Below are 18,274 nucleotides of genomic sequence, written 5' to 3' on the forward strand. Positions count from 1 at the left end.
CTCATCATAGAATAATTTCCATAAAATGTTGATGAGGTGTTCAATAAAATGTTAATCGAGGCGTGAATCAATAAAATAAGAGATGGCATTTAATTACACACTCATTCATCTTCAGTGGCGTAGCTAGGTGGACAAGGGCCCCGGCGCATAAGGAAAGAATCGGGCCCTCATCCCCTCTTTTCGCGTAGCTTGAACTTATATTAGTCTTCAAAATTATAGATAGGAACAAGAATAGGAAACAGTGAGTTTAACTTATCCCTAGTAGGCTAAATTCATACGTCGTCTCTATGAGGGGTAGAATCTCTATGTGTTTAATAGAAGAAAATGGGAATAAATAAGCAACGAGGCACATGACAATACGTAGTATTTATCATACAGATGAGATCAATAAATGGAAAAATAACGATTATTAACAGAATTCCCCGTCCAATTCACAATATCTTGCGCGCTTTTATTTTTGCGAATTCGTCTATAATTTCACTCAAGTTTAAATAAGTTTGACGCCGCCTTATTTTTTATTGCAATTAACGATAAATGACATCGCAAATATCATAAATGAGAACTGATGCAAGGCAAGGGCGAATGAAAACTTGACTAAAAAGTTGATGGGTGGAATTGTCTAGTTAATCTCACTACCGTCAAGCATGTGAGCTTATCGCTGATCAGATATGCTACGGGCATATTCATCCAAACTATCAAATAACTGAAATAACGATAACAAACAGCACATGCTTATCGAGGACGCTTGGCGCATGTGCTCAAAATCTTAAATCTGTAATTGTTGATGTTCATTTAAAAACGCAAATAAAAGAAAAAGAGAAAAAAGCAGGCTCGAGCCTGCTTACAAGATTTTTTTTTTCTTTTATGCTCCTCTCTTTTCAAAACCTATAACCTCTTTAGAGCACCACCTGGCACCACCTCGCCCTACGATAGCTACGCCACTGTTCATCTTCTGTAGAAGGTTATATGTAAACTCTTTGCTCTTTCAATTTCTCGTGCCTCAGATTCGACATGTATGACTCATTAGTTTAAAAAAAACTTGTTCCGTTATTCATTTCATCTGCTATTACAAAATGACGTATTTTAACATAAATTTCTCGTGACATGTAAATAAACGTAATAATAATATAAATATGATTTATTTACGGCGAAATGAACCATAATCAACGTAAAACCTTTCGGAATACTATTAAAAAGTATAATGTGAACGGAACACTAAAGGAAAATTCAAAGAGAGATGATATTGAAGAAGTTCTACCTCCTAAAAGCAGGAGAAATCCATTTAAAACTGATAAACATATGACCAATAGATGTTGTTCTGTGACACCCGATTACAAGGATGTCGAACAGTCAACAGAATATTCTGGAGTTGACGATCAGGTAGGTTTCTTTTAATGGCAAATATTTCCAAAAATGTCGAAATCGTTGTCATTTTTCAAATGGATATGAATGTATGTATATTAGTAATTAAATAATATCCATTATTTAGTCACTTTTGCAATGTAGTTGAAGATCTATTTAGCTTTAATTGGTAATCAGATGATGTGCTTACAGTTTAATAATTTAATTCTGCAACAATACGATTTTGATCCTATAATTCCTGACACCATCAAGCAACTAAAGGAGTTAAAAAAAGTGCTTTGTGGTGTAACAAATAAGGTTGAAAATTGCTCGCAGTACGATAATCAGAAGCGACGGAGTCCCTCATACATAGTAACAGCTGATGGATCCCAATGGCAAAGCTTAGACAATGTTGACGATGTTGAAGAATATCTTAGGGGTGAGAAAGGTGAGATGCAATCAACTAACTAATTAATTATTATTCTATTACATTATTTCATAATAATTTTAGCTAACACAGTAATTAGCTCTGCAAAACCTAAAGCTACTGAAAATATTTATATATCTGAAGTACCGCATGTAAAAGTGATTGTTGAGAAGTTTTCGAAATTTAAAAAGAATAATATTGAACTCCGAAAGCTTGATGAAAAGATCGTGTGCATAGAATATGACGTTTTTGAGACATGTGAAATGAAAAATAAATTAAAAGCTCCAAAACAGACATTGAGAGCTTACTTCTCTGTGAAGCCAAAAAGCGATAATGATAAAGGTATGTGTGTTTTTAAATAAAACTTGCTATGATTAAGTGTTTACAGTTTTCATATAAATAGCTATCACAGACATACTATCTTTGTATAGTTATCACAGCTATCATAGACATAAGGTTCCACAGCAAATAATAACAATGTACAATGAATAACGATAAATACTTCAGTCCCTAGCGAGTTTAAACTCAAGCTATTTATAACAAATTTAAATTAAGTACATTTTACTTATAAGTCGAGATAGCCTAGTGGTTAAAACGCGTGAATCTTAACCGATGGTCGTAGGTTTAAACCCGGGCAAGCACCACTGAATTTTCATGTGCTAAATTTGTGTTTATAATTCATCTCGTGCTTGACGGTGAATGAAAACATCGTGAGGAAACCTGCATATGTCTAATTTTATTGAAATTATGCCACATGTGTATTCTACCAACCCGCATTTGAGCAGCGTGGTGGAATAAGCTCCAAACCTTCTCCTCAAAAGGGAGAGGAGGCATTAGCCCGACCGAAACAGCCTGTGAATGTCCCACTGCTGGGCTAAAGGCCTCCTCTCCTCATTTTGCATTAGCCTAGCAGTGGGAAATTAACAGGTTGATACTGTTACTGTTACATTTTACTTAGGATGAACATTAATAATTAGTATGATAGATATATACTATATGATCGTGATAGCGAGGTACTTAGCTTTCAAAAACCTCTTTTATATTCCAGTATCAATAATACCATCTTCCGTTAAACGAAACTTTAACGTAACTAATGAAGATTTACGGAAACTTGATGAAAAAGAAATAGAGATTATAGATGATATGATAGTTGAAAATAAGCCGTATTTAGATGATTTAAAAAAAGTCCTAAAAAGAAAACAAGCATTATGCGCCCGAAAGGGAAAAACCTCCTTAGATTTAATGGCATTGTATACAATGGCAAAAATGGAAGCACCTGGCTTAGAGAATTTTACGGACAAAAATCTTCTATCTAACGCTGAATTAGAAGAAATAAAAAATTTGGTAACAAATAAATGTGCTACGAGCAAACATGGAATCAATAGACGAACTCTAAGAAGTGGTAACGAGACGAAAGAAACAAAAACATATGAATGCGTAAATGACGTTTCGGAGAGTATCCTCGCAGAGTTGACAAAACATGATAATGATTCTCTTGATAAGAAATAAAAGATGCTTGCTAGTTGCTTCGATTGTATTTTATTTAAATTTTAAATTTCTATAAAAATATTAGAATTTCTTATTCTACTGACTACATATATTTGGTACTTTATTATATACAAATAGTTTATTGAAGAAAAACAATTTTTTAATTATGTTAACTCTTACCATTTTCGACAGATTCCGGATTAAAGGTCGGATCTAGGCCTAGTTTTTTCATTTCAACCGCCATTTCAAAGAGATAATCATAGCATTCTGTCCTGTAAATAAAATATTTTTATTTAGTTTATTTTTTTTTAAAGAAATTATCTTAGTGATAAAATAATATATTAATTTCAAATAAAGAAAGTGTTGGTTTTGTCTCATTAGATTCTATAGAAGGAAGTCATGGATCACTTACAGAATAGCGGGTATGCATATCTTAAGCTTGTGTTTCCTCAAAAGCAAAGTTAGCAACTTTGTGTTGTCAAGAAAAATTTAAACAATGTTGGTCTCTTAAAATAAATAATTGTAAAAACAGATCTCGCCAACAATTTCAGTGGAAATATACCACTGGAATCTTATTCACCACACAACAATTTACTAAGAATGTTTTCCTTCAGCACGCTTGGCAGAGTTGAAACTATGATAAAGGTCAATAGTACTGTCTTATGGGATACTTTAATATTCATAATAGCTCTATCTTATTTTATATTATTATTAACTTATAACAATTTTATACATAATTATTTTTTTACTAATAAAAAAAGAATGATAAACTGAGAAAAGTGGCACTTACATAGTTTTAGCCTGTTGCCATGTATCTCCCCATACATAAACGCCGTGTCGCCTAACAAGTACAGCACTTGTGCCTGGATACTTGTGCAATGCCTCCGCCAAGCTGCCAGCCAGATCTTTCTCAAATGGAGTGTTATTAATTATAGGAACTACTAGCTTCTCATCATACCGGAGGTATCGTCCAAGTTTGGCATCTTTAATACCCTGAAATTAGTAATAAGTCTTTCAATATAGTTAGTTATAATATTTTTTTATTTTTTCTAACAAAATTAACGAGCTAATGTTGTGGCTGAAATTCTCATACATTTTTTTAAGAAGAAATTTGACCATATTTGTTCATTTCCATAAATAAAATAAAAAAAATGCAATAACGAATGAAAATATAAAAATAATTTCATCCATCCGTTCTTAACAGCCTGTGAATGTCCCACTGTGTTCTGTGTTGTTGTGTGTGTTGTGCTTGGGTTCGAACCTCCGATTGATTCACTGGGCTATCTTGGCTAAAAAATAATTCCAAAGGTTTATAGTTGGCATACCTTAATCATCTCTTGGTGTGTAATAACAAACTCATTGTCATATAACAGAGTACACCTCACTGCATGAGGGGAGTGTGTGTGTATGACAGCACCTGCATTGCGTTCACGGTATGCTAGCATAAACAATGGTGTGCATTGACTCTTCTTCAGCCTGGAATTATAGAATAATTGCTAATTAGTATTATAATATAGTACAATATATTTAATTGTTTATCAAACATAATTTTAATAACTGATTTTATTATTGTTTCAAACTTCTAAGACAACTTTTGTAAGACAAATATGATACTTTACTTTTTATCAGGAGGTGGCAGTTCCAAGTCTTCATCATTTATGGTCTGAACAAATAAATCATCTGGTTTCATTCGTTCCTTTTGGACCCCTGATGGAGCTATATAAATTTTATCCCTAAAAGTAAAATTAGTGAAAGTTGTCATTTTGGCTTTATAATTTTTAATATATTACTACCTTAGTCATTCAAATTGACCACCTAATAGTCAAAATCATAAATATCAATATAGTAACAAATAATTATTAATTGTTACTTATACCACAATTGCATCAGCAACTGAGGATATGTTGTCTTTGAGCCTGTAATTATACTGTCTCGCTCATTATTAAAACGGGAAGACAGGATACAAAGTATTACTGTTTGAAGTTACAGTATATTATGCATCCTATGCAGTCATCAAGCACCAATTAAGTTTTGGTTGCATTGGAGCAAATATGTGATAAACAAGTTTCATTTTAGTTAGCCATATAGACTTATCTATAAAATTAATAGCATTAAAATTATTTTCATATAATAGGGTTCAATAAAGTTTTAGTTATGTCTTATAAAGAACTGAAGTTACTGAAGTATAGTTTCTTTTTGTAGTAGCTTACCCTTCTTTTATAGATATACCTCCACCAGTCCCCGTTACCCATCCCAAGTGATAAAATTGATTGCAAAGCTCAGGAATCAAGTTCCTCGGATGTTCCTGTTTATAAAATAATTATTATATATATTTTTTTCGTCTTTTATAATAAAAAAATACTTATTAAAAAACACAATAATGATGACTATAACTTTTGTAATCATGTTCACATATTATTAGAACTCAACGTTTTTATACATATAAATACACCGGATTGATACTATATAAATAATTAAATCAGCATTTCCTATTGTAGAATATGTATAATATTCGAACTTACAGGTCCAAAATCTGTCATTTTAACTTGAATGAATATCTTAATAATGCATTAAGCAATAACGGATACAATAACTAATATTGGTATCAGTGTGTAGTCGAACTTGGCTGATAATTTTTATCTATTTACTTAGTACTTATTAAAGAAATAATATAAACAGCTGATAAGGTTACCAATTCCAATTGGGTACCAACAATTGGCTGTCATACTTAACATTTGACAATGACAGCCAATTGTCATTACAAATAGGTTACCTATAAAACAAATTAGAACATTCACTTAAAATGACATTGACAAACGGGACATTACCATTCCATTAATAATATGTTCTGAAAAATATGTTTAATTTTAAGTAGTATACAATTTTTATGTAATAATATATAAAAGTGTGTCATTCGTTATTAATAAAAGACTAAAAAATGTTTCATTAATATTTATACGCCTAAAATAGTTTCGCAACAATACCTACTTTTGCAATTTACTCGTCCTCACATTTACCACGGTCACATACAAACGGTCGGAACGCGAGTCATATCTACGCACTTTGAGGTATACATTCGGTACACTACTGTCGCGAATGCGCAGTGGCGAACAAACGAAACGGTGTGATGATTTAAAAAATAGTAAGCGTGCGGTTTGTGAATACTTGAATTAAAATTAATTTTGTAGGTTTTTTGAAATAAAATCGTCGATCGCCGAGACCGGCCACCACCAGGGTTTTAGTGGATAAAAATCCCCATGCGAAAAAAAAGGTCATAATTTTCAATAATTATTAGTTACAACTAATATCTGAATATTATAAAACTTTTATAAGATGTGAATAAAATGGCCATTAAAGTTTTGTTTTCATTTTGACAAAATTAATTGTCAATCACTATTATAAGTCACGTTTACAAACTAGCAAGCAAAATTTTTAGTATTAGAAAATAGCAAATAAAAATTAAGTCTGAGATCACAAGCCATCATCAACAGCAGCACCTACTTGATTATTAATATAATTAAATAACAAATATTAATATTTTATTGAACTAAAGCTAGGCAACTACCAAATATAAGCCGTTAGAGTATATTCATACATTTCGATTCTTTTAAGAATCCGTCTATTTAATTTAATGGAAAGATAAAAGAAAAAATAAGAAAAAGTAAATGCTGTGACATATTAAATTGAAATGCAAATTTTTTAAAATAAAATGCAAGAGATACCAGAATGTCTAAGCCGACGCTATAAAGCGCTGGATGAACTCGTGAGAGAGTTAGGTACTTCTGAATCGAGGCCTAATGCCGACTGCTCAACTGGTGACCCCAGCATCAGGTTGCTATGCGACTTTTGGGACATACTTAAAGAAGATCCTGATGTTAATCTATCAGTAAGTATTTAAGAGTTTCATTTGTTAGGAAAAAACTATCAGTTATTTATCCGAAAATATTTTCTCCGATTATTTGTGTAATACATAAAGCAAAACAGCGATAAAATTAAAATACTATCTAGATAAAAAGACTTAAAGATAACCAAGCAATTCATGCTCTTCTAATGATATCAGTTTTAAAAAGGCTAAATTGAGACTATGGATACTTGACATAATATATATCACAGTTTCAGGCTTGCTTATATAATAGTTACAGGCGTACATTACGTTTATTATGAAGTGATACGCTCTAAAATATAAAATTATGTTTGTAGTAGGTCATAATCTGAGCATTACTTATTACGGGTTCCTGAGGATTTATTTATTGTTTATTATATTGCGTTATAAATAAAAACTGCTGAAGTGTGAGTCTTATTTTATGTTTAAATCAGCAAGCTGTGCAACAACGTATGTGTGCCAATCCAGGGAGATGTACTTTATTTGGGACGCATAATGTCAGTTGTTACATGGCAGGATGTTGTAAAAAGAACGATGATAAAAAACAAGATAATATAAATAAATCTAAAAGGTTAGTTTAACTTTAATTACAATTAATTTTGTTAAGAATATTTTTGAAATTATTTTTGTATATATGAAAATATGTGACTAAAAATAATCTGTGAAACAAAAAAAAAATACATGATAATATATAATCCATGTAATGTGCAACTGATATTATATTGCTAATAACTAACGTAAGCGACGACTCACCTTTTGTATAAAATTAAATAACTAAGTGTACTCGTTTGTAGTACACGTAAGCCAAGCAAAGAAAGTTCAGAAAAGAATGTCAGCTGTGAAACACAATCTATGGCACCAAATAATAGGGTTGATGAATTACCTCTGAATAAAGTTCTTTGTGACTTGAAACAGGTAATAAATTATTATTATATGTATTGACTGTGAAATAGTGTAAAATATTATTTAGGTGTAAGTAGTTACGATACGTGATGAGGTCCAATAAAATTACAAAATATATTTTACCATTACATCTTTTCAGTAGATGCTATCACCATTACTCTCCTCGTCTACGTCCATGTTTCACCTGCAATGAGAATTCGGTCTTTGTAAAGACGCTTCGTTACTTTTTATGCATCGTAAACATTTTCAGCACCCATCTTGTACTAAATTCTGTAACGCCAAAATTATCTTGTATCCTACAAGTAATCTTCTAGAAGATCCTTAAAATGTTGGGGTCTGATACTCCAACAAATCTGTAACGCCTGAAAAAGAAACAGCTAACAATTAATTACTTGGGCATCTTCTAATGCAAATTTATTGACTTTTCGATGATGTCTGAGGTGGAAGTTTCAATGGGCCATCAAGAAGGGATCACTTGATTCTTAATGTTTTTAATATATTATACTATGCCACTTGTAAAATATGGATTAGTCAGGACTTACAGTCCTAGGCTACACCAAAGGCATCTCACACAGTATAGCTGAACAACTCTCGTTTATAAAGCGCGATGTTAAATTTTCTCAAGTATCGCAGTTTTTTTCCGCATCGTTTTCTTTGTTGCATGATTACTCGTAAAAGAATGCTGTTAGAGACATAGAATGTGGTTAGATTTAGGTTTTAATGAATTCCCAATTAGGATGTTGCCAATTAAGTATTCTTAACATTCCTCTTCTTCATTCTGTGGTCACCTTCCTTATATGTTATGCAGTTTCTATAATTCTAAAAAATACAAATAAATATGTTATTAAATTTAGTATTATCATTATACGAGTAATTTTCAAAGTAAATAAGTAATCTAAAATAGTAATTTTCAATTCAAATCTTCCATCCAAAGGCTGCTTCATTTGAAAAAAAGTGTCAAAATAAAGTAAACGATTTGTTAGAAACGCAAGCACGGTTGCAAGAACAAATTCAAGTTTTAGAACAGAGAGAGAAAGACGGTATCCAGTTGTTAAAACAAGCTGATTGTATGTGGTCTTGTATGGAAGAAACTTATAAGAAGAAAATAGGAGAGTCTTTAGAGAGACAGAAGGACTTATTAAAGCAGGTATGATTATTACAAATAATGAAATTAAAGTTGTATTAACAAAACTCCAACCAAAATCTAAGATTTAATATAACAAATTCAGCTCCGAGAAGTAGAGGCAAGTAATATGAAATGGCGGAAAAACAAAAAGGATTTAGAATTTGAAATAGACCATGTTAATAAATGTCAACATGAAATAACAGAGAAGATAAACCAGAAAACTAACGATATCAAATGTATTGATATGGAAATCGAGGATTTTAAAAAACGTATAGAAAATAATAAAAAAGATTTAGATGTAGCGAAAAATTCATTTGGTACAAAAAAGCAAGCTTCGGCTGTAAGTTTATATTTATTACCAATATATTGCAGTTATTTATTTATTTGGTGTTTATTTCAATACATTTGGTATGATGTTATTAAAAAAAAATATCTTTAAGGCAAGAACCATTAATATACAAGCCGAAGTAACAAGGTTAGAGAAGGTTTTGAAAGAGGAACAACAGCATAAAAAGTCAAAGGAAGAAGAAGCTGATAAGTATGTAAAAGAAGCGAGACAAGACTTGCAAAAGTTGTGTAAAGTATTGTTACAAAAGAAACTTGAAAGTGAAGATATGAAAGCAGAGGTAAGTTTTGATGTTGGAACTTGAACTTAAGTGGTTACAGACTGATGATCTATAAACGCATTTTTAAAAAGAATAAAAGCTAATACGTAATAATTATCCATACTTATATTATTTCTAAGAAATTAATAAATACAAATTGTATTAATTGACGTTATATTTTATTTCTACGATGTTTTTATGTTTAATTTTGTGTGTAACTCTGAAAAAAAAATAGGATTACATGATTTACGTAATATTACAGAAAGAAGCTCTGCTGTTAGAAATTGATTTATTGCGACAGAATAGTGATCAATGTAAAGACAAATGCAAAAATAAACAAGAATCGATTAACGAAGAAATAAAGAAAATAGATAAAGAGATTGCTGAATTTAAAGTTAAATGTATAAGATGTCATGAATGCACAGACACGTTGGATATCAGGAGATTTTGTACGGATTGTCCAAGATGTGTTAATGATAGAGATTGTTTGTATGTAGGCGATCATTGCTGTCCAGATAATAATCTGGATTGTGTTTGCACAACCGTGAAACATAAACTTTTGGATAATGTTTTCGACAATATGTATACGGTTTTGGAAAGGCAAGTAAAATCAGGAGCGGGAAAAGCAGTAGCTGATGTGGTTTTAAATTGCTTAAAGAAAAGTAGAAATGGAAAGTTAAATGCGGAGACGAGAAAGATTCTACAGGATTTTATATTGACAACGATTAAGAAGAACTTGAATCTGACTATCGTGGGTGGTGCTGTTAAAACAAGATGCGAGGTAGTAATTATTTACACTGCTCACTGTTGTAGTTTTGAGAAGACATATCTAAATAAAATTTATTATTTTGACAATCATTTACTATTCATATAATATAATACTAACACATATTGACAGTAATATAATTAATTTTACAATACCTTAATTTATATTTAATTGTATTAATGTTCCCTAGATGGACCGTAATACTTACAAACAACTAATGCTATGTCTTAAACAAGTTAAAGTGACGAAACCAGCAAAAGTTGATCGAGGAACTGAATCTAAAAAGGTATTCCAGATTTTACTCAAACAACCAATAACTATTAGTTCTTGTTATATGTTATTAAATTAGTGATAATGTGATTGATTTGCTTGAATTGATTTGATTTAATTAATTTTAATTTAATTTGGTATTATAATTGAAGTCGAATTAATTGAATCAAATTTCATCATCATCATCATCATCACCCTTTTCGCGTCCACTGCTGGGCATAGGTCTCTCCAATGGCACGCCACTGAGCTCGATTTTCAGCTCTTAATCTCCAACCGCTGCCAGCCTTGCGTATATCGTCAATCTAATTTATAATATGTAAAATCTGGAAAATATTATTATTGTAATTTTTGTCTTTTTACTATATATTGTCTTGTATTTATGATCCCTGTTTGGTCGAAATAAATGATTTTATTATTATTATTATTACTTAGTAAAAAACTTTCGTATTTATGTCTCAACATTGATGCTAATAGCTCTAGATTTGTTTCTATTTTTCAGGATCCATGTAGACGTTGGGGTGGTGCTAGTGAGTGTAATTGTCCAAAGGGGCCGAAAGATTGTATTTGTACCAAAAAAGCGCTACCGCCACCAAACGAACCTGCGGCGTGCCCACCAAAAACAGAAGATGAAGAAGATGCGGTAAGATTTCTATTAATTATAAATAAAAACTTACGGTTACAATATTAGTATTGTAATAAATTTATTTTTTTTTTTCAAATAATGAAACAGAGTCGTTTTTGCTACTTTCGTTTGTTTACTCACTTCTCTTAGTATGTATGTCTAATTTGATGTAGTTTTCACTATTTTCATCAAATTTACTCTGGAAAGTTTTAAGTATGTATTTACATTTTTGATAATATCAGTAAAATTTAATATTTTAAGTTTGTTATAATAATAATAATATCCTGGGACATTTTTCACACACGGCCATCTGATCCCAAATTAAGCTTGTACAAAGCTTGTGCTATAGAAACCAGACAACTGATTTACTACATATACTACTTTTCTTTTGTAAATACATACTTATATAGATGATGAGTGTATAGTTAAATAGATGTTATAAAGTATATCTCTGATAACATGTCTAATCTTAATGTGACTAAATTACAAGAAATTCATAATAAAATTATTACTTTATAATGTTCATTTATTGGTTTATAAAGTGGGAAAAAATATACCTAACTAACTTTAATTTGTCACTCAATTTGTACATTATCATTAAATGAAGTTAACATTTTAAATTAACGTGTAACACATTATTTATACTTGAATAAATTTTTCCTAAAGTAACATTTTGTAACTTTAACAAGTACGGATTAGAACCAGTAGATATTATCAAGATTATTAGAAGAAAGTCATAAAAAGACGTTTCTTACCTTAAGATGCATTATATACACGCTTTCTCGATGCTGATGTTTCTTTATATCTAATTATTTAGAAGAATGTCATGGTGTGATCCGTGAATCTCTTATTTATCTTGAGTATTCATAACGTATAGCTAATGGTGTTATAAAAGGTCGCTGTGGCTGAAATGCGGTCGAAATGACCAAATGAATGTAATAAAGGATTCTATTGAAACAATGTTTTTAATAGTATTTTTCGTTTAACCCATAGGGCCAAGTCGTTTTATGTCCTTATAAGGAATCCGCAGCATGTGGTCCAGACTGTGCAATGCATGAACTACCCGACGCTGTTGGTAGCGAAGTGGCATCTTGGCGGCCTAATCCTTGTCAAGGTATTAACTTATTTCTAAACTATTTACCACATAATTTTAAAAAATATCTTCATTACCTGCAACTTGGTAATTATACATAACATTTAAGTAATAAAATGACTACAATTTATTGTAATAATCACTTGGTGATAGGGTTTTGTGCTAGTATGTCTTGGCAGGTACTACTCACTCATCGCATATTCTACCGCCAAAGAGCCGTATAATAATACTTAATATTATTATATTTATGTTTGAAAGATGAGTAGCCCAGTGTACTACTACAGGCACAAGACACATAATAACTAACTTCCCAGGGTTGGTGCATGGACGACGTAAGAGATTACTAATATTTCTTACAGTGCCAACTTCTATGGACTTACTATCAGGTTGCCCATTTGCCAATCTGCCTTGATATTTTAAATTAAAAAAACTTTAATATCATAAGAATATCGGCTTTAAAAAAAGATAACTATTAAATTGTGTTCTTTCAATATACAAAACAAACAATATAAATAAAAACAATACATTATTTTTATCTTTTTAAGGACCGACTTGTCAGTTTAAAAATATGCGTGCAGCTCAATGTGTTCTTGGCCAGGATGGTCTGTCTACATTTTCAAGTCCAAAAATATTAAGGAACGAGGTATTTATAAGGTTTTTAATGGTTTATCAGCATATTTATTATCTCATAAGTATTGCACTTATATAGAACAACAGCGTGTGGTTAGGTAAATAAATGCTTTGTAGAATTATGTACTACAAATATTAAACATACTGATTATCAGTAAATTTATAATTTCCTTCTTATAGGATCCATCTAAAAGTGGCCATTCATCAACAGACCCTCATGTGTCCTATAAAGGTCAGTAAAACTTTAATTCTAATTCATATGGGAGTACAAAATTATTACAATATAAAAAATCTGATTGAATTCGATTTGAACTTGGATTCTTTTAGATTTAAGATGTCATCCTCGTGATCGTATTATTGAAGAAGTTTTGGGTAGATATACAGAAGTAGCACCAATAGAGAAAGTGAGTTATACAATGATTAGTAGTGATTCCATTGATATCAAGAGTCAAAATTGAAGAATATTTATTGTGTTATTTTTGTTTTTATTTTATTTAACTAAATTTGAAATAAATGGTATTGCACTAGAAGTAGTTTTATTTTATACCGTTGCCCGTAATTATAATAGTCAATGTTTTAATATTAAAATGTAATCAAATATATAATAAGATATATATTAAACTAAAATTAAAATATTCATTGTAAAGTGGTTACGTATCATCATACAAACAAACTGTATAGATGAACTGAAATCAATCTATGAAGAAAAAAAATGCTTATACTCATAAAAGTGTTACGACTCGTACTTGTAAATTAGGATTATTTTGAACAAGATATATGTAATAAAAGACAAAGATTTTTGAAACCAAAGGCTTAGTGAAATATAGTTGAGTCGTTAAGAAAGATTTAACTATACCGTCCTCCTGACCGGATTTGGCCATGGCTGTAAAGCTGACAGACTACCCATTTGCACAGGAAATATTTTTCATTTTGCACAAGTATGAATGAAAGCACAGGTATGCTCTCAGCTCCATTCGACTATGAAAGTAAGGAAATAGTATAAATCATATATCAAATAAAATATATATTGCTTTCATTTGTTTTGTACTCCCATATTTAATGACATTAGATTACTTATTACTAATGTTACGTAATCTTATTCATAATTTAATAAATTACAGATACCAAACAATTGAAAGCAGTAAAAAACAAAATAAACGATAAAGATAACGGCAAAATGGTTGTTGAGTCTGTGGGTAAAGGTCCACAATTAAAGGCTATGCCTAACGATGAAGAAGACCTAACTGATAATAATCCAATTATGCTTAAATCCTTTTCTGGAGATATTTTAAAAATAGCTTTACATAAAACAATGGTAGACGAGATAAATAAAAACATACAAGAAGGTACTAATGTCTTTGTAACTTTAAAAACTGAGTTTGGTCAACCAGTGTTTAGCTTACAGTCAGATGCTACAATAGCGAATGATCAAAATATATTTTTACCAAAAAAATCAAAGTCCGGTAACATTACTCTTGAAGCGCATAAGTCAATCCGCAAAAGATCATTTGATGATGTATATAGTAAAGAATCACTGAATAAGTTACACGAAGAATTAAAAAATAATGAAATTGAAAAAGTAACGAAAGATGATTCTAGCTATCCTAATAAAAGTAGCTTAAAGAAATATCATGTTAATAATATCAAAGAACATAAAAAAGACTATAATAGTAACGGAACCAAAATTGATGAAATACATGAAGTAAAATTTAAAGGAGTTAACAACTGCAAAGATAAGGAAATAATTTTTGCAATAAAAGAAACTTCATCGGACAACTTCAAAATAGTTTTGGATAAAGAGTTTGAAATATATCAAAAACAAGCTATCAAAGAATACGAAGGAGATAATAGTGTTCAGTTCGCTGAATTCCTGAAAACCAACTCTGGGCATTGCATTATAAATTTTAGAGAAAATAGTGACGATGACAAAAATAAGGCTTTGTTAATTAAGACTGAATCTGGAAACATTAAAGTATTAGTCGGCAAATCCAAAACTGACAATTTGGTGAATAAAAAAGATTCGATGTCTAATTGTATAATGTCAGCTAATGATTTAGATAAACTCTTAAACATATCCCAATCAATATCAAAGAAATGTAGTACCCAACATTCGAAACTACCCAAATTACCAGTTATAATAAAGTCTTTCAGTGACTCAAATTTGTATAAAAAAGAGAAATCCGATTTTCCAGACCAAAATAAACAGATTTCTCATAAGGACTTTTCAGGTGGTATAAACTTGGAGTGCAAAGCGAATGCAACATCTTGTGGTGGTCAGTGTCAAGACAACTTATGTGATAAAAGTAAATGTGTTTGTAAAAATATATGTTACAAGTCAAAGCAGTGGCGGTGGGAAACTTCTAACCACAAAAACATTAATAATCAGTATGATATTAGCTCTGTAAAATTGAAAGAAAATTCTTCTAACAGCTTGAAACCAAGTAAGTTAATGGGCGAAAAATCGGAATTAAGCGATGCAGAATTAAAATTTCTTAAAAAACCACTTGAGCCTCCCAACAATATCCGAAATAAGGAACAGCCAGGAACTGAGTCTTGCGGCTGTAGTTTTACCATGGAGAAGATGACTAAAGAAAACTATAATAACGCTATTGATGATACCTGTTCCTATACTCGTAATAAATATATGTCTACATCGAATGAACGTTTAGATACTGATAACTATATTAAAGCATGTAATAAAAACAAAAGACAAGAGTTTAAAAAAATATGTAATGAGACTGAACATTCCTGGGACACTTTAGAGTATTTCCCTCCGCAGTTGCCACCTTTTTTAAGAGATTTTAATTTTCCTTAGAAATATATTATACTTTGTTTTGAATTGTGATCATTACGACTTGCAAAAAATATATGTAACAAATTGTAGATTTAATATAAGTTTTCTTTTTGTTTTCTTGCATTAAATTATACAATGCATTATATATTTATTATACAATATTAAATTTATCAATAATCTAACTTGTTATGAAATATACTTATTAGTTGTAGAATTTTTCAAGCTTCGACTTGAACTCTTAACTGCTCAACGAATAGCCAAAGTTTCTTTGTAACTCTAGTATGAATTATCAGAACGTTGTTCAACGGAAAATTTATGTCCAACACTTTTCATTTAAGTGAATTGTGAGCTACAACAGTGAATGCAATTTGTGTGGGTTCCTATCGCAGTTTTTGAACTGTAGAAACAAAAGGTTGCCATCATTTCACATCTAAATTGTCGTCTAGACGGAAGGATAAGAATTATGCTTACTTTATTCAATTTTGTACGTCGCGAGAGCAATTTAAAAAAGAAAATTTCTCAGTACTAGTAAAAGTACTTAGGTGCGAGGGAGCAGTTATTTTTATTTTACAACTAGGTCACCCGAGAATTACTTAGATAGATAAAAACAATTCTAACAAATTAAAAATATTTTTATGAAAACATAGGTACCATTATTTAAATGTATGAAATGTTAAAGTATTAGTTATTTGGTTAATGTAAATAATTTCAGCCTGATATAGGTTTTAAATTCATAATATGTTACCAACTTATATAAAGAGAATAGAAATAGTATTTCAGAAATATAGTTGTTTAGAGGGAGTAATATTGTTAAGGAACACGTGTTAAGCGTTAGCAAGTCAGTGCCGCTATAAGTTACAAGAATGAGAGCTTTACTCAGACTTCTGAAGCCCGACATTTGTAATTAATATGAGTTGAACATTTAAATTTGTAAATTTACATAATATATTATGTAAAATATATGAAAACATTTTAATATAAATGTTTTCTGAATTGAAGTGAAGATATATAGCAAAATACAGAAATATTCCACCAAAAATCCACCAAATATTTTAATAAATTTCTAAATAATTCTGCTCTTAATCCAACGTTTTTATTACATGAGCCCTCTAAGGAGTTTTATATTTAAAAGATATGTATATGATAGTTCGTATATGCGAAACTTTGGATAATGGTTAAACTTCGCATGCAAGTGCACTTAAGTTTGATCGAGTATCGAATGCTAAATGTGGCGCATTAGGGACTTTAGAATTTATTTTGTTGTTCGTTGTTGGTGAATTGTGTTATTGTGCCTTTGGTACGATTTATATTACGGATTATATTCAATTAAATGATTTTAAAAAATATATAGATAGTATGTTTTGATGATACATCATTGCTTTTTAATATAAAAAAATATGATGTTGATGATGTTGGAAAGAAGAACATTCTTTATAAAAATAAATATTTATACATTTGTCCTTTATGCGTTCCTATGCCGTTTATCCTATTGTGATGATTTGGTTTGGTATTCTGCAATGGCCTAAAAACACAAGTGTTTTTAATTGTATGTTTGTTTTTCATTTTATGTAGACCATACTACCCGTGCAGAGTAGGGATAGATAGCTAGTATAAAAAATGGACATTATAAAATAAAGCAGATTTATATATATTCAGAGCCAAGAAACAAAACGATTAGACTATTTTCCTTTGATGAAGGTTAACGGCATTCTGTGCTTATATTAGACAATACAGACCTTAATGAATCACTTAAGATTCAAAGCTCGAATTAAATCCTCATTAGACATACCTTACCGCCTTGAAACATTCACGCGATATCTGCACGAATGCCGCGCTATGTAGCCGTATACCTAATACGAGCTCTTCTGACTTATTTCATATGACACGGCGACAGTGTAAATGCTGCGTTACAGACTTCTGCGTTCACTACGAGCAAGGCTACGCAGCGAATGTCAGTAATATTTTGTCTAGTATGGGACTTAGCGTTTGGGGACATTTGATTGCTAACTTCACAGGGCCTTGGTCGTTGCTAGATAATTAATAACGAAATTAACATTGATTTAACTATTAGAAGCCCAATTCGAGGTAAAATTATCTTGTCATTTAAATACAAGAATGAGACAATTTTCTCTAGCGCATATTGCGAAGTGAACGACATCGATGCATTTTTTATTTATTATTTAATATAAGAAGGCATAGGGCGATTTTTTTGTTGGTATGACTTTAAATTAAACGCCATTTTGGTTTTTAGATCGGGACACCGGGGAATCCGGAAGTAATATTTATAGCACGAATTTAACAAAAAAAAATAATAATAATAACGGTA

The 18,274-nt window shown here is 30.7% G+C and overlaps 4 protein-coding genes across 5 annotated transcripts in view; 2 read left to right on the forward strand and 2 right to left on the reverse strand.

Moving 5' to 3' along the window:
- LOC126772361 (spondin-1-like) overlaps positions 1 to 18,274 on the reverse strand; it is a 130,682-nt gene that overhangs the window by 88,020 nt on the left and 24,388 nt on the right. The gene's annotated exons all lie outside the window — the stretch shown is intronic.
- LOC126772577 (uncharacterized) lies at positions 1,153 to 3,285 on the forward strand. The gene is made up of 4 exons (XM_050492979.1): positions 1,153 to 1,380; positions 1,555 to 1,789; positions 1,853 to 2,110; positions 2,817 to 3,285. The coding sequence occupies exons 1-4, from the start codon at positions 1,153 to 1,155 to the stop codon at positions 3,275 to 3,277; spliced, it is 1,182 nt and encodes a 393-aa protein (XP_050348936.1). The 3' UTR covers positions 3,278 to 3,285.
- Positions 3,293 to 17,764, reverse strand: LOC126772410 (probable methylthioribulose-1-phosphate dehydratase). Of its 2 annotated transcripts, none has more exons than XM_050492778.1 (6): positions 17,738 to 17,764; positions 5,467 to 5,561; positions 4,876 to 4,989; positions 4,582 to 4,732; positions 4,047 to 4,249; positions 3,293 to 3,528 (listed from the first exon to the last, which is right to left on the reverse strand). In XM_050492778.1, exons 1-6 carry the CDS (start codon positions 17,753 to 17,755, stop codon positions 3,426 to 3,428), a joined length of 684 nt encoding a protein of 227 aa, XP_050348735.1. In that variant the 5' UTR covers positions 17,756 to 17,764; the 3' UTR covers positions 3,293 to 3,425. The 2 variants fall into 2 exon arrangements, with proteins under 2 accessions (XP_050348735.1, XP_050348734.1); XM_050492777.1 differs by lacking the exon at positions 17,738 to 17,764 and adding an exon at positions 5,779 to 5,936.
- Positions 6,679 to 16,008, forward strand: LOC126772293 (uncharacterized). The gene is made up of 14 exons (XM_050492585.1): positions 6,679 to 7,142; positions 7,574 to 7,710; positions 7,934 to 8,054; positions 8,977 to 9,189; positions 9,272 to 9,508; positions 9,609 to 9,794; positions 10,036 to 10,554; positions 10,730 to 10,825; positions 11,309 to 11,449; positions 12,425 to 12,545; positions 13,070 to 13,167; positions 13,335 to 13,386; positions 13,482 to 13,610; positions 14,276 to 16,008. The coding sequence occupies exons 1-14, from the start codon at positions 6,966 to 6,968 to the stop codon at positions 15,967 to 15,969; spliced, it is 3,921 nt and encodes a 1,306-aa protein (XP_050348542.1). The 5' UTR covers positions 6,679 to 6,965; the 3' UTR covers positions 15,970 to 16,008.

Source organism: Nymphalis io, chromosome 12 (genome assembly GCF_905147045.1).
Source record: "Nymphalis io chromosome 12, ilAglIoxx1.1, whole genome shotgun sequence".
Lineage (NCBI taxonomy): Eukaryota > Metazoa > Arthropoda > Insecta > Lepidoptera > Nymphalidae > Nymphalis > Nymphalis io.